The sequence below is a fragment of the Abramis brama genome (assembly GCF_963993115.1).
Source record: "Abramis brama genome assembly, chromosome: 24".
Lineage (NCBI taxonomy): Eukaryota > Metazoa > Chordata > Actinopteri > Cypriniformes > Leuciscidae > Abramis > Abramis brama.
Window position 1 is genome coordinate 26756122 of NC_139986.1, and position 16232 is coordinate 26772353.

Below are 16232 nucleotides of genomic sequence, written 5' to 3' on the forward strand. Positions count from 1 at the left end.
GTTTACACCGTGCACAGTCCACCGACCTTGAATCTTGTTATTTCCATAAAATCAGTGTGATTGAACAATCTGATTGGACAGGGACGTACTCTGACTACAAATAGTAGGCGTGTCCCTTATTGTGATTGGTTTACGCTACATGTCAGTTATGTCGCGCTCCGCCCCCTTCATTCCTGCGTGTGTATGTGTGTTGAGTGTGTAGTATGTGTGGAGAACCCGTGTGATCAGCTGTGACCGTGGGAAACGGACCCACCGTGCCCATCCAAACCTGCAAATATCCGTCTTCGGACCGAAAACTCTCTATAGAATCCACACTGTTCCACATCATGGAGTTTCGGGATAGTTGTCTTCACGTATCGCTGAAAGGTTCGTCGGAAGCTGTGAGCTAGTGGAAAGTAAACACCTCCTCTCCATCACCATTTACTTAGAGTGTTTGTACAAGTTTGCCATATTATTTTGGAACTCGCACTATAACGCATCAGCGCGCGTCCGTGTGCCTGCGGGGGATCGGGGACGCGCATGGATCGTGAGCGCGGAATGTCCCGGACTGAATCCCTTCAGAAATCAATCCAGGAGAGCTTGGCTAAATGAAAACTTTTTGGCTAAATTAATTATATTATTATTATTTTTATTGTTATTATTATTATTGTCCCCTTAGTGTGGGTCCTGTCAGATGAGTGTGCATAAATAAATGATTATCGCAGTGAGTTTGTGATGAGGGTCGGACTGCATCGCGCGGGGGAGGACTCTCCGGTGGAATTATTGCGCAGTTTTTAAAATAACGGGAAAACGGGAACACAAACACACACTCATGGCACAGAGTATGTCAGCGAAAGATAACGCCTGCCGAAAATTTCAGGCCAATATTTTCAACAAGAGTAAATGCCAGAACTGCTTCAAGGCTCGAGACGCGCACCTGCTGAGTGATGAAGACTTCTCACAGGTAATATATCTACACAACTTCACTACATAATCATTTAGTTGAGACTGTTGAAACTCAAAATTCAAATTTAACAGTTGGAGAGGCTCATTAGACTCCATTAGCTGCCATTATATGTACTATTTCTAAGCCATTGAGACTAATTTAAGCTTCCATTCTATCTAATGTTTTTTTTTATCTATCTATCTATCTATCTATCTAATATTTCTAGTCCTATCTATCTATCTATCTATCTATCTATCTATCTATCTATCTATCTATCTATCTATCTAATATTTCTAATCTATCTATCTAATATTTCCTATCTATCTATCTATCTATCTATCTATCTATCTATCTATCTATCTATCTATGTTAGATAGATAGATAGTACAAAACTACAAAACTAGAACCTAAAACTATTACAACTGAAAACCTTCAAACTTAAAGCTGTTAAAACTACTTCAAACTTTCTGGCTAGGCTTTTTCAAGCCAACTTCAAAGTTTGTCTACAGACTTTTTAATCTAGTTTCTTATACTAATGCTCAGTCTAATAACTTACCGTGTCAAATAAGTAATGACCAGCAAACTGCTGACCACTAACAATAAAGTCCCATGGTAATACTATGTTTCAGTTTCAGAATGACATTTAGCACAACATGAGTGACCTCACCAAAATACCATGTTTTTTCAGACATGTACCATGGTAATGTCATGGTATTGTTGGAGATAAGTGAAAAAAAAGTACTATATTGTATATATAGCACATTAAAGCCAATCTGGGGCACTGGATAATCACCAAACTTATTAAAAACGTCACTACCAATAAAGTACCATGGTAATACTATGGTTTTTAGACATGGTTCCATGGTCCAAGCCAAGGTTGGCTGTCCATTAGGTTTTTTTCTAGAGGATTGCAGTTGGCCCTACCATAATACCATGTTTTTGGCATGTTAACCATGGTAATTCCATGGTATTGTTGGAGGTAAATTGATTATCATGTAAAAAACTATTGTTTATGCATATTGTACCCATTCATTACCATGGTATATAAGGTGAATTTGACTAATTGAACTACTTTTTGGCATTGAGATGACTCAAAAAGTGGCCAAATTAATCTGAATTCCCCTTGTTTACTTTTGTCTGTAAATCTAGACCACATGTTTGTAATAATGACATCTAATAGCAAGTGCTTTGGCGTAGTGGTTAAATATAAGGGCTGCTTGAAAGGTTGCAGGTTCAAACCCCAGAGAGGTTAATCCATGCTAATTACCATTACGGCTTTGATTGAGACACTTAACCTCAGGTTATCCCTTGAGGACTGACCCATTTCAGATGAACTGTTGCGTTGGGAAAAGGTGTCAGCCAGATGACTAATTAGTGATTAGTTGTAATTAATGATGCAGTTTTACTATGCACAGGGTAGTTACGCGACCTGCCTTCGTTCTTTCTAAGTTTTAAACTAGGGGTCTTTAAGTTTTGCATGGTTGAAAATCCGGACTGGTAACTGAAAGATTGTGGGTCGGTTCGAACCCATTGTGATCTTGAGCAAGACTCTTTTATTTTGGCTGAAATTGTCTGCTAATTTACTAATCAGTGGAACCGTTTAGTGTAGTTTTACCAGTTGTAGACGTCTCCTATCGGAGCGTCAGCACTATTTCGAGCCCAGATTCCAGCTCCAGAACGGTTTTACTGTAAGGCCACACGCAGATGCCGGAGGAATCCAGACAGTATCCTTAAAAATTACCACAGCTGGGTCTCGACTATATTACTGAGGTGACGTGGCCTCCGTTTGCCATCTGTCTCACTGTATAGGTTGGATTGTTATCAAAGAATGAAGTGATGAAGCAAAGAAAGACTGAATATTTGGACACGCAAGTGAGCGCTTCCAGAGAAATGAGCCTCAAAGCAGCACAGATGTCTTTTTTTAGAAAGCACTTAGAAATTGACTTGACACAGTGAAATGAATCAGGCCTTTAGTACCTGTTAAGGCAGTCAAAGTCATATATCGAGTTGTATCCTCTTTAATTTGCAGAATCAAGTCCCAGCAAACTTCTTTAGTGTTTAATTCTCATGTCCTTCTGTCTTCCTGCTCTAAAGGTCCACAAGGAACCAGTTTAACTTTATTTTGCCATTTGCCAAGTGAATCAGGTTATTCTATTGGCTTAATTCTATTCAAAAATTCTCTGCATTACAGGTGTTTGAAAAAGTAAAAGGACTTGGTGACGTCAGCTGAAAAGGAGAATCGTAATGCTTTTTAGAATTATGTGAAGGTAATAATGTACAACAGCATTTTAGTGTCACATAAAAAAAATAGAAGATTGCGAAAATAGTCGTAAAGTTGTAAAATTTTGAGAATAAGTACAAATTATAAAGTCATAGTGTTACTAGAATTAAGTCAAAGCAGTACAAGATTAAAGTCATAATATTTTAAGAATAAAGTAGTATATTGTTTGAATAAAGTGAATTAATTTGGACTTCTTTATTCTTAAAAAATAACTTTTTATTTCAAAATAAAACCTCAGTACTGTATTGCTAAAACTATTCTCGTAATACTAGGACTTTAATTTTGTTATTTTGACTTCATGCTCAAAGGTTTACATCTTTTATCCTGTAATTTCTACGACTTCATAATCGTATTTTTATTGCGTGCCACTAAAACGCAGTTGTTGTGATAATGTGTGAAGTCAGTTTGATTTCATCTTGGCATAAAGATTCAGGCTCAAGTGTTTCATGACGATGAACAGCAATATTTGAGATTAGGCTATAGCTCTTCTCTACTTAAACATTTCAATACTTGGGGGGGAAAAAAGCCATACGAAGACTTTATTGAACGTTTCGAGTGATGCCATAATTATCGATGCCAGAGTTATGAATCGATTAACTTAAATGGACAGTTTGATTGAACAGGTTTGCCAGCAAAATCATTGCGAAATAGTCTAGCAACCAACAATAACATACTAACATCATGGGGGTGCGTTTTATTTGGCAAACATCACTGACATTGTCATCAAAAAATGCACAAATCCAGAGTTGTTGTTCAGGTGTACGTCTCATGAGGCCGTCGTAATGATTCAGGGCCATCGTCAAGACATCAGTAATATACCCATCTCTCTCTCTCTCTCTCTCTCTCTCTCTCTCTCTCTCTCTCGCTCTCTCGCTCTCTCTCTCTCTCTCTCTCTCTCTCTCTCTCTCTCTCTCTCGCTGCAGTTGGTCAGGTTTTTCTGAGTTGTTCATTCCACACATATTTATGTCCATGCTTTTTGTCATGCTATTAGAATCCACCCTCCCCCTTGACACACACACACACACACACACACTCTCTCTCTCTGTGAGACAGTCAGCGCTCAGTTCCGCTGTTATGAGAGAAAAAGGGGGGCTGTAAAAATAAACAGAACAAACTTTAACCATTGAAGAGGAAAATCTGGCCTACATTAGTACCTCTCTCTCTCTCTCTCTCTCTCTCTCTCTCTCTCTCTCTCTCCCTCTCTCCGCGTCCCTGTCCGCTCCTCATCACTGATTTCCCAGAGCACTGAGTCTCCCATTAGCAGAAGATCAGGAGAAACTAGATTTACATTTCCTAAAGGAAAATAGTGCAGCAAGTATAGTGTTAAACTTTCAGTTTAACCAAATGCAATTCAGTATGCAAATTATGATGACGTCGTTGATATGGGATGTTTGTAAAGTTTGCAAAGATTTTATCCACAGATAACGGATTTGCTGAATTAATTGCATAAGTATTTTGAACCCTAACCAAAACGGGTCTGAGTCAGTACAGTGCAAGAACTAGAGATATTAATACAGTGAGATAGAGATAGTCGGTACAGTGCAAGAACTAGAGATATTAATTTCCCTTTGGGGTTTTTTTCATCCTGCACTTGATCTGAGGAGATCTAGCGTTTCTCAGACTTTTTCACGGGCCATCGACACTCCTTTAACCAGACAATAAACTAGCATTCATTTGTCACTCTTTGTTTTCAGTACCTTAGCGGAGAAAAATCAAACCTGAGATCTCTTTAATATCTCAGCATGTTTTTCCTAGACAGCAAGAGATGAAATGGAGACTTTTACTGAATTCTCCTGCTTCTCAGATGTTATTTTCTGAGTAAAAGATGCATGAGCTTCAAAAAAGATCTCAAATAACTGTGCTCACATTTGCCAGAATGCTAAAGTCTGCGATCAGAATCACATCTCAGTGTGAACGCAAACATTTCTCCAGGACCAAATGACATAAACTGATATCCACAGTATTTTACAGCTTTATAAAGTGTATTAACTATAGTCTAATTTGTTTCTCTTCTCTCAATTCTCTCAAGGCATTTTTGGAGAAACATAAAAACAAGTTTTATGTACTAAAATGAAACGTATCTGAGATCTGCTGAGCTTTGAAAGAGGAACCTCTAAGTAGTTAATTTTCCCCTTGTGTTTCATGCTTTTGTGCGCTTTCTTTTGGAGTTTCTGTACGATCACAAATCCGTTCGTCGGCACTTTGTTGTGCAGTCACAGGAGCGTCACATGCAGGGATGTTTTCGTACTTTTCTTTGGCACGGTTCCACAAGAGTGAAGTGTGTTGTTTGATGTTAGAATACTTTTTTTTAAATCCCAGTTTAATGTGCATTGAATTTGAGACATGTAAATGAAGAGTTCAGATGCAAAAGCCTCTAAGTGCCATCTGAAATTTTCTTCTAGAATGATCATTTTTATCAAGCTTGTATATTTAAGTTCAGTAATTTCACTTAAATGACAATTCATAGGTAATTTGCATTGCCATTTAAGTGAAATTACTGAACTTTAATATACGAGCTTCATAAAAATGATCATTCTAGAAGAAAATTTCAGATGGCACTTCAAATCTTGAACTCTTCAAATGTTCCACATTCCAGTCAAAAAGAGACAGTCTGATTGACATTACAGTTTGTGGGAGCAGGTTTATCTGAAATAGTTCACCGAGATGCCTCAACAGTGTTGAAAAGAACTGGATGATCAGTGTTATTGTTCTTAATCATGTGTTGCATGTTTCAGGCAAAACCCATCTACGGTGGATGGCTGCTCCTGGCACCTGAAGGAACAAACTTTGACAATCCTCTGCACAGATCACGGGTTCGTATGAGTGCACGGCTCCTTAAAGCCCAGGAAAAACTTCACGAGAACATGCCACGGAATATGGATTATAATGCAGCGCTGCACTTTTTACTTAACGAGTTCACTTTGGCAAAAATGTCTAACAAAAACTATTTTTAGACACGTTCTAGAATGTGGTGTTTCATTCAGTTCTGCTGTTCTCACCTGCACTAATAGAGTGAATCTCATGGATGTTGGCAAGAAATGTCCAGGTCATATTTCACCCCAGAATCAAAAGGAACATTTTGAGGGATGAGGAATGCTTCATTTTCTTTCTTTTTTTTTTTTTTAATTTAAAAATGTCAAAAGGTGACCTTTCAACACCCATGTTCTCATTGGGGCCATTTTAATAGGTCAAAAAGAATAATTTTAGTATCAGTTTGCTACTTAATGGCTTTTAAATACAATTAAAATAAACAAATACAATTCTAAAATGTAAAAAAAAAAAGGTTAAGAAATTAAATTCATTGGTCTTTTATTATGTCAGATGAAATTATTAAAATGATTTAAGGAAATTTATAATATGATTATTTTATAATTCATTTATATATTTGTTAGTAAATTATTTCATTACAATAAATTTTGTTTTAATAATTATAAAATGTATATATATATATATAATGGTCATTTTTACATGTGTGCCATTGGGTCTCTGGGACCGTAATCATAAAAAGTCCAGAACAGTTTAATATATATATGATATATAATATATATATATAATATATATATATATATATATATATATTAGATGTCATGCATTATATTTATTTCACCAGTAGGACCAGTATTTTTTTTCTTTATTGACGCACATTGTGTGTGAGAAGAGATTGTGTGTGTGTGTGTGTGTGTGTGTGTGTGTGTGTGTTTGAGGGGGCCGTGGAGTCGCTGACTCACTCTCGGTCTCTCGAGCTGAACTGGTGAGAAACAGCAGGAGAGGGAGTTTGTGGGATGGGAAACAATTCGACAGCAAACAGGAAATCACAGATTGACAAACGAGATGGAAATATGATAAAAATAACTCAAAGCATATGTAGTATATATAAGTATGTAAATGTAGGATGTAGTGGTCAACCAAACGGCTAATGCTGATATCTAAAGAGCTAAAGAGCAGGGTCATGTGTATATATATATATATATATATATATATATATATATGCAATTTAATAGAATGAGAATGAGACACCAAATCAGTCGGTCACCGTATCAATCAGGCCGCGTGATTCTATAAACATTATAATTCATATACAGTGGCACTTAAAAGTATTTAGACACTTAAGGCACACTTGAAATTCTCACTTTTCGCTTATGCAATCTTAATTTCTTCTCTTACAGAAATGGCAGAGACGCTTTTTCCTTCTGTATGAACACGGACTCCTGCGTTACGCGCTGGATGACATGGTGAGTGTGTTGTGTGTGTGTGTGCAATGGCTCTCGCTCCTCTTACTGTATACGTGTTGCCATGTTCTGTCTGCAGTCTGTGGGCGGCACTATGTGGACGGACCTTCAGGGTGTTTATGTTACTGCCTGCCTGGTGTATGTTGTGTGTTTGTATATGCATTGCTTGGTATAATGGCTGAATTCAGTTGTGTCCTCTCTTCTTTGTCTTCTTTGCGGTTGCTTCTCTTTCATTTCTCTTTCTCTCGAAGTGAGTGATGGATGTATAAAGGGCAGCATAAAGGATAAAAAGCTGTTTGGGATCATTTGCATTCATGTGTGTTTGTGATTGTTATTAAGCACCACTTCAGCCCACACGTGATCATGAGTTCTTTTGTGTGCGCGCTTGTTTTCTCTGAGTTTTTGTGTGTGTGTCTGGAACTACATGAACCTAAAGTCCATCATTACCGAACGCAGGAAGGCAAGGTTCGACCCGGCCCGGGTGATGATGATCTGTATGTGTGTGGGTTGGTGAAGCAGCGCTACATCCGTAACACTACCCACAATCCATCTGTGCCCACTTCCCTCCTACACTCAGACATCCAGGAACAGAGACAAATGTACACATTACTCTCGTTCTGTATAACCGCTCGCAGCAGAGAGAGAAAGAAGGACAAATACGAGTAGTATTTATCAAGGGAGGGATCATGTTCTTGTAGATATGGACTGTATTCTACAATTGACGCTAATGAAATGAGGCTGTGATTGTTAACAACCGTTCAGTTGTTTGTACTGTTTTAAGATTCAGGTCATGTCTAGTTTTGGGAAAGAAGAATGTGAATGGTGAGCAGGGGCTGTTAAACTCCCCCAAAACGCCATAAAAGCATCACTCCAAATGACTTGTACACGTTATCCCAAATCTAGTGGTGTTACTGATTTGTGTGAGGAGCAATCTGAAACTGAAAGTCTTGCTTTACAACCGTATACGTGGAAAACATTGGCCTAAACTATAAATAACTCCATTTTGGTTCCACAGAAGAACGTCATTGAAAGAGAATACGTAACTGATGACAGATTTTACATTTTTTAGGTGAGCTATTACTTTAATCTTGCAGTCAGTACAACAAACAGAGGTATTAATTCAGTAACCGCTCTCACAGATTCAACCATTAATTTATTTGAGTTTGTGAGTCTTTTTGAGTGATTCGTGAAGATTCGTAAGAGTTTATAAGAGTCGTTTGTTGGTTGTGCTGCATGTTTGTTTTTGACAACGCAATAAAGCGTATATGTGACCCTGGACCTCAAAACCACAAAAAAGTCACATGGCCATGGGGCATTTTTTTTTTTATTGAGATTTAATACGTCATATGAAAGCTAAAGTTTTCTATTGATGTATGTTTGTTAGGATAGGACAATATTTGGCCGAGATACATCTATGTGAACATCTGGAATCTGAGGATGCAAAAAAATCAAAACATTCAGAAAATCTCCTTTAAACTTGTTCATTTATGTTGGCGATTATACACATTCACTCACAAAAATAAATGTTTTATATATTTACGGTAGGAAATTTACAAGATATCTTCATGGAACATGATCTTTACTTAATATCCTAATGATTTTTGGCATAAAATAAAAATCGATAATTTTGGCCCATACAATGTATTGTTGGCTATTGCCACAGAGATACACGTGCGACATGTGACTGGTGACGTGATCCAGTGTTGTTGTTATTGTTAAGTGAAACTAGAACAAAAATGATTAAAACTATTCTATCAGATTAATTCAAATTTTAAATAAAAAGTCTCGGCAACTAACTATAATAAGTTTAAAGGGATAGTTCACCCAAAAATGAAAATTCTGTCATCATTACTCGCCCTCATGTCGTTCCAAACCCGTCTTTCGTTCATCTTCAGAACACAGATGAAGATCTTTTTGATGAAATCTGAGAGCTTTCTGTCCCTCCATTGACAGCAACACAACTACCACTTTGACACTTCAAAAAGTTCATAAAGAGATCGAAAAACAAATCCATATGAATTGAGCGGTTTAGTCCAAATTTTCTGAAGAGACTCGATCACTTTATATGATGAACGGAATGAATTTAAGCTTTTAGGGTGAACTGAAATAAAGATTAATTAAAGCTATAAATAAATATTTAAATCAAACAAAAACTAGTTAAAATGACGAAATAACAACAAAATGACTAAAACTTAAGCTAAAATTAAAACGAAAACTAAATAAAAGCTAATTCAAACATTAATAAGTACTATAATAATATATAAATAATGCTAATATAGCACTGATAGAGTCTTTGCTTTTTGGCCATAGGTGTTTATTTTGCACACAAATGCACTTAAAAATCCTTTTTAATGCAGATGATTTTGACGTGTGTGTGTGTGTGTGTGTGTGTGTCGATGTCATCAGCAGGGTTTTCATTGTGTCAGTCCCATCAGAAACAGGTGCTGAAATGTCGTCTCGTGACAGGTCAGGATGTCTGGTGTCGACTGGACGCTCTGAGAGTGAGTGTGTGTGTGTGTGTGGAGAACGCTTCAACACATTCTGAGCCTCACGCTATATTTATAGCTGCTCTTCAACATGTGTTTCCATAACGACCACTCGAACCCTACAATATATAATGTAGTATAGTGGTAAATCTCAATAATGTCAAGAACCCCCAACATCAGCAGAAAAATGAGTTATGTTTTGCATAAAGACAACGCCACTTATTACAGACTATTATTGTCATCATCTTTAAGGACGACCTTTTTTCTTCTTCGGCAGAGCACAAAATAATATATTTTGAAAAATGTATCAGTGTTTTTTAAATTTTTATTCCATTCAGCAAAAGTCTGTCATCGTATGAAAACTGCCAAACTTTTTTTTTTGCATTATAACATTTAGTCTATGTGTGTTAGATTTGAGGTCAGTGTTTCATGCTAGTGTAAATGTTAACACTTTTCAGTGATAAATCAAGTATTTTCATTGTTCATGTTAACTAACGTAGTTATTAACCGAGTTAACAAATGGAATCTTATTGTTAAGTTTAACCAAATGACATTTGTGCATGTAAAATGTACAGTCTTTCCTGGAAAACAGACCCAAAAATATATATATCTTCCTAGAAAGAAAATAGCATCAAACCATTTCATATGGTCTTTAACATGAACATGAAATAGCATTTACTAGACAATTTGTAATGTTTAAAAAAAATCATGCTTATTTTGTGGCTTCTATATCGTTCGATATCATATAGGCAATGAATTTTTAACGACTTCATGAATTAACCAGCATGTTACATAATTAATTTGAGTGACAGTCCTTCTCTCCTCTTCTTCTGCTGTTGGACTTGCAGCCAGTGGAGAGAGAAAGAGAGAGATGTGTAGGAGGAAAGAACAGGAAGATTACAACAGAAGCCTAGCTGCTATTTTCAGACTAGCTGTATCTCTGTATGAATGCATGTGAGCGTTGATTAGACAGCTGGTTATTGAACATGTACTTGCTGTGGTTCACGACCTCAGTGAATCTGCCCCCGGATGATGACCCGTGGGCCGGGCGAGGGTTAAAGCTGAGCACAGATTCAGCAGTCTCTTTGTGTTGCGTAAAACGCTCAGTCAGTCGGGCAGCTTTCCCAGAGGCACCTCTCTAAACACAGCAGTAGAGGAGTTTAATGTGATTTATCATTATTGCAGTCTTCCCATTCGCAAATGTGTTTCTTTTTGTAGTTTATCAGCCGTTTAGATCAGGGATTATTACCAAGCTGGGGTTGATGAAAAGCTAATAATTCATCATTATTTTTATTTAACTTGTTAACTGTCATTCGTCTTTTTTAGCATTGATCTAACAGTGTAATTCATGAATGCTTTGGAATACAGATCTAAGCTTCACTCAGCAGATTAGAGTAAAAAAAGTGATAGAATTTAAAGTTTAATGTAAAACAAATTTTATGAACTAAACATTTTTATTTTATACAAAATATATATTTGTATAAAATAATTTTAACCATAAAATTGCTAGAAAATCAAAGCCATAATGTCTAAAATTAAATATATGTGTATAATATATTACATATGGAAATCTCATGGAGTACAAGAAAATATTTTAGCTCAAAGTTGTTTGGCTAAAAAAAGTTTGGGAATCCCTGGTCGAGATAAATGTGTGTAGTTCAACGTGAAAATAAGTGTCCTGCTATAATGAGTCTGACATGTTATGATTCACCTGAAACTAATTTAAAAAAAATTTTGTATGATCAATATGATCAAATTTTTCAACTCATTTGTGGACTACATCGAATATTCAAACGTAAAATTAATTTGTCAAACTGCAGGACCATTTAAGTAAACTGCGAAAACAAAATGGTGAAATGGTGACTTGTTAATGACTTTATACATATATGTACATTTTTAATGTAAAATCCAACTAATTTAATAACTTTTATTAAATAATAATTGTTAAGCATGAAGATGTATTGAACTCATAAATTTAAACTATTTAGACTTTTAAAGGAGAACTTTAAAATTTGCACCCTGTTGACTTCAATGGGGCAAGTTTTAAACCTGCTTTTAGCCAAGTCGATTGTCGAGTTCACGCGCATAGGTTTAGTACGTATGATCACGCGCGTGAACTCGACAATCGACTACTGTGGACTTCGACCGAAAACAGGATGTAAATACAGGTATGAGCGCTGGCTGAATTAACATCACTTTTATTCATATCTTTCACATCTACTGCAGTCAGATTCACCCGTGTTCACTCTGAAGGAATCACTCACATTGGCTGGGCACTTGTAATGACACATCAAGGATGTTAAGAGGCTAAAAGCAGGTTTAAAACTTGCCCTATTGAAGTCAACAGGGTGCAAATTTTAAAAAGAGGATAACACGGTGTAAGCAACACCGATTTTTGTCGTTGTTCTCTGTACTGACAGCACTCCAAATTTACAAAAAAATGAGCTCAATGTTAAAATTAACCGGAGTTCTCCTTTAACATTTACTGCAGGACAAAAATGGTGCAATTGTGACTAGTCCCCTAAATGCTTTCTCTTATATATTGATATTAATTTTAATCTAATTTTGGTGTACATGCAGTTTGACAACTGTATGCTTTCAAATGTGGTTTTAGTTCTAAAAGGGCACTTTTTTTTATTTCTTTTTTTTATATGTAAGACCAGAATGAGCACAGGTTGTGGATAAACGAGTGCAGTGGTGGTTAGTTTGATAGAGCTAGTCTGGAAGTAAATAGATGGCAGAAGTCAAACACAATATTTGAGCTTGAGGAACTTTGATCTGCAAATATGATTCACTGAAAAACAAATCAGTCTGTAATAAAAGCTTGTTTTTGACGGTGCGAGTTGAACGTAGACAGTTCAAATGTAGGCTAAGTTGTGAAGAACAATAAATGAAAATGCTAAATCAGAACAAATTTTACTGTATGGAGCAGTTGATCCAACTCTGTCAAATAGAAATCAAGCAACTTGATTTCAAATGAACAAAATGTCATGTTACATCTGGTTAGGAGTCAAGTTAAGTTAAGTCAAGTCATCTTTATTTATATAGCGCTTTATGCAAAACAGATTGTGTCAAAGCAGCTTCACAGTAATAAACAGATTGCAAACTTCATCGAATATGGAACAAATTCAGCAACAAGTTCAGAGATGTTCAGGGGGTTATGTTTTCTGGCTTCGAATGAACCCTGCAGGGCTTATTACACGGACTAAACCCCCCACCGGCTTTTAGAAATGGATGATGTCTCTTTTATGGAACTTGAATTTCTCCCATGATGCCTCAGCAGCTTTATCTGCACCTCAGCTGTCATCACTCAGTCGTGTCGGCATCATGTGATCAGAGGTTTTAAAACAAGCAAACTTGTTCAACAGCCGTGCCAATGAGGAACACCGTAAACAAGAGATCAAAGGGAAGCTGAAAATGCAACTTTGAAAAAGAAAGGTTTAGTGAAGGCCTGTTTCTTAGTGTTGTGTTGTTCCTCTTTCCAAATTTCTGATGAGTATGTGTGTGTTGCTTGGTCACTGTTTCTGTGTGTGTCAGTCTTTCCCGCTGAAAGAGTTATTGTGTGTGTGTGTGTGTGTGTGTGTGTTTGTGTTTGTTTGTGTGTGTGTCAATGCTGGCCTGCACAACAAAGAAGGAATTTTGTGACGAAGTAAAATACCGAGAGATGTTGTGAAAGATGTTGAGAGAGAAACTTGAATGAATGTCAGAGGAGGTTCGTGAGGAAATGACAGAAATACAGGGAGAATGAACCGGTTTGTGGTGTGTATTTGAGTGAGGTCATGTGGCACACGTTCACACACACATACATGTTTACGTCACTGTCTAAATGAGGACGTACCATGGACTTCTGTTGTTTTTATATTACGCAGTTATAATATCCAAACCATAACCCTAAAAGAAAACTTGTATTTTTTTAAATAATTTATGTAATTCATTCCTGTAACTTTACTCCATTTGTTAACATTAGTTAAACTATATTAGTTAACAAGAATTAATAATATTAATACATGATTAAAATCAAAAGTTGTATCTGTTAATAACATTTGGTAACACATTTCATTAGTTAGCTACATTATGAACTAATAATAAACTGCACTTCTACACCATTTATTAATCTTTATTGTTAATTTCAACATTTACTAATACATTATTTAAAAAACAGGTGTATTTGTTAACGTTATTTAATGTACTGTGAACTAACATGAACAAATGATGAACAGCTGGAAACTAACATTAACAAAGATGAACAAATACAGTAACAAATGTAGTGCTCATGGTTGGTTCATGTTTGTTAATAAATGCATTAACTAACGTAAACAAATGAAACCTTATATCGTAAAGTGTTACCATATTATTAGAGCTAACATGAACTAAAAATAAACATTCTTTTTTTTAAACTAATGTTATCAAAGATGAATACATACTGTCACAAATGCATTGCTCAGTGTTAGTTAATGCTTTTGTGACCTTATTATAAAGGACTCATTTAGACTCATTTCTCAATCTATCACATCTTGTCTGACTTGGTTTTGTTGGTGATTTGGTTTTTTGTACACATGATCCTTCAGAAATCATTCTAATATGCTGATTTGCTCAATAAACATTTCTTATTATTATCAATGTTCAAAACAGTTGTGCTGCTTAATATTGAAATGTTGATGAAGCTACTTATGCGTTTATGTATGTGTGTGTGTTTCAGGCCAGCACTCTTCCACAGGGCACCATAAACCTAAATCAGTGTGTGGATGTTGTGGACGGTGAGAGCCGGACGGGTCAGAAACACTCACTGTGCATCTGCACACCGGAGAAAGACCATTACATACGTGCTGAGAGCAAAGAGATCATACATGGGTGAGTTGATCTTAACACATATTGACAACTGTCTGATGTTAACACGTTACTTTAATGATGATTAAAAATGTAAATTTACCATCCCACATCAAATTGTTTTCATTTTCATTAACGCATGCACGCTCACTTCATGATCTGTTTGAGGTTTAATTGTGACTTTGATGCATTTAATCATTAACATTTACTGATTTAGTCCAAAATGACTTACAAAAGGAGAACATCACAAGCAATTTGTCATAGAGCCAGAAGTGCTGTAAGGACTCGCTACTTTGAAGGATAAAAATGCATTCATTTGCATTCATTTATAAGACTTGCAGATAAGAATATAACAGCCAAATATATTATTTCTGGTGAAAAACACCTGATAACCATATTGGACAGCAGGAGATGTCAACGCTAACATGAAACTAATAAAGACCGTTTTTATTTTATAAATGTGTTGCAGTGGCACAATCTTAACTGAAAGGACAATTTGTGTGCATCCTCATTGTTCATCCTGTAAAGCTTGATATGGATTTGGTTTTAGACATTAATAAGTGAAGGAATGACTAAAGTGATCACTCACTGATAGTAATTTAGTAAAATATGTAATAAATAATATTGCTGTTTTGAAATAATTCCCAAACTCTGTATATGTGTTCAGGTGGCAGGAGGCGCTGATGGTGTTCCCTCGAACCAACAAACAAAACCAGAAGAAGAAACGGAAAGTGGAAACGCCAACTCCACAGGTACACACACACACACACACACACCCCATCTTGAGGGATTTTAAAAGGAGTATTTCACCCGAAAATGAATCTGTTTATAAAAACTATTCATTTAACCTCGCAACTCAATTCAACTTCACCTTATTTGGTGAATGACAAAATTCATGAAATTTCTTGAAATGACAGTTTCTTTGTCATCTTTGAGCAGATATCTCATAAAAATCCTTATTATTCCTAGTTCTTAGTAAAGATGGTTTAATAGTATTTTGTTCTACCAAGCAGGATTTGTGACCCAGGTCTTCTTGGAAGGCCAGTACACAACTTAGGGAAAAGCCTTCTTGTCTGTTATATTAAACTTGATTTTAATATTTTATATATAAAAAAAAAAAAATATTTTTTAGAAAAACAATATTAAAGATTTTAAATCTATTAATTCTTAAATATTTTATTCTTTTTTTAAATATATTTTATATATTTTGATATTGTATTTATATTTTAAACATTTTGTATGTTCTTACATATTTCTAGAACAAACAATCCTAAACTCAGCTATATTTGTTAATAAAATATTTAATTATATATATATATATATATATATATATATATATATATATATATATATATATATATATATATATATATATAATATAATATAATATAATATAATATAATTTTATTTGTTTTAGATATTTTTTTATTTTATTTTTTTGAACAAACATATTTGTAAATAAACATTTTTTGATATTCTATGAT

The 16232-nt window shown here is 35.5% G+C and overlaps 1 protein-coding gene across 8 annotated transcripts in view; it reads left to right on the forward strand.

The window, feature by feature from the left end:
- Positions 1-191: 191 nt before the first annotated feature.
- LOC311075637 (myosin phosphatase Rho interacting protein) overlaps positions 192-16232 on the forward strand; it is a 47768-nt gene continuing 31727 nt past the window's right edge. For all 8 annotated transcript variants that reach the window (XM_084103182.1, XM_084103179.1, XM_084103181.1 and 5 more), the window contains exons 1-5: positions 192-943; positions 5942-6019; positions 7373-7438; positions 14621-14772; positions 15416-15500. In XM_084103182.1, coding sequence (XP_083959308.1) covers positions 812-943; positions 5942-6019; positions 7373-7438; positions 14621-14772; positions 15416-15500 — 513 coding nt within the window. In that variant the 5' untranslated portion in view covers positions 192-811. The remainder of the gene's footprint in view (positions 944-5941; positions 6020-7372; positions 7439-14620; positions 14773-15415; positions 15501-16232) is intronic.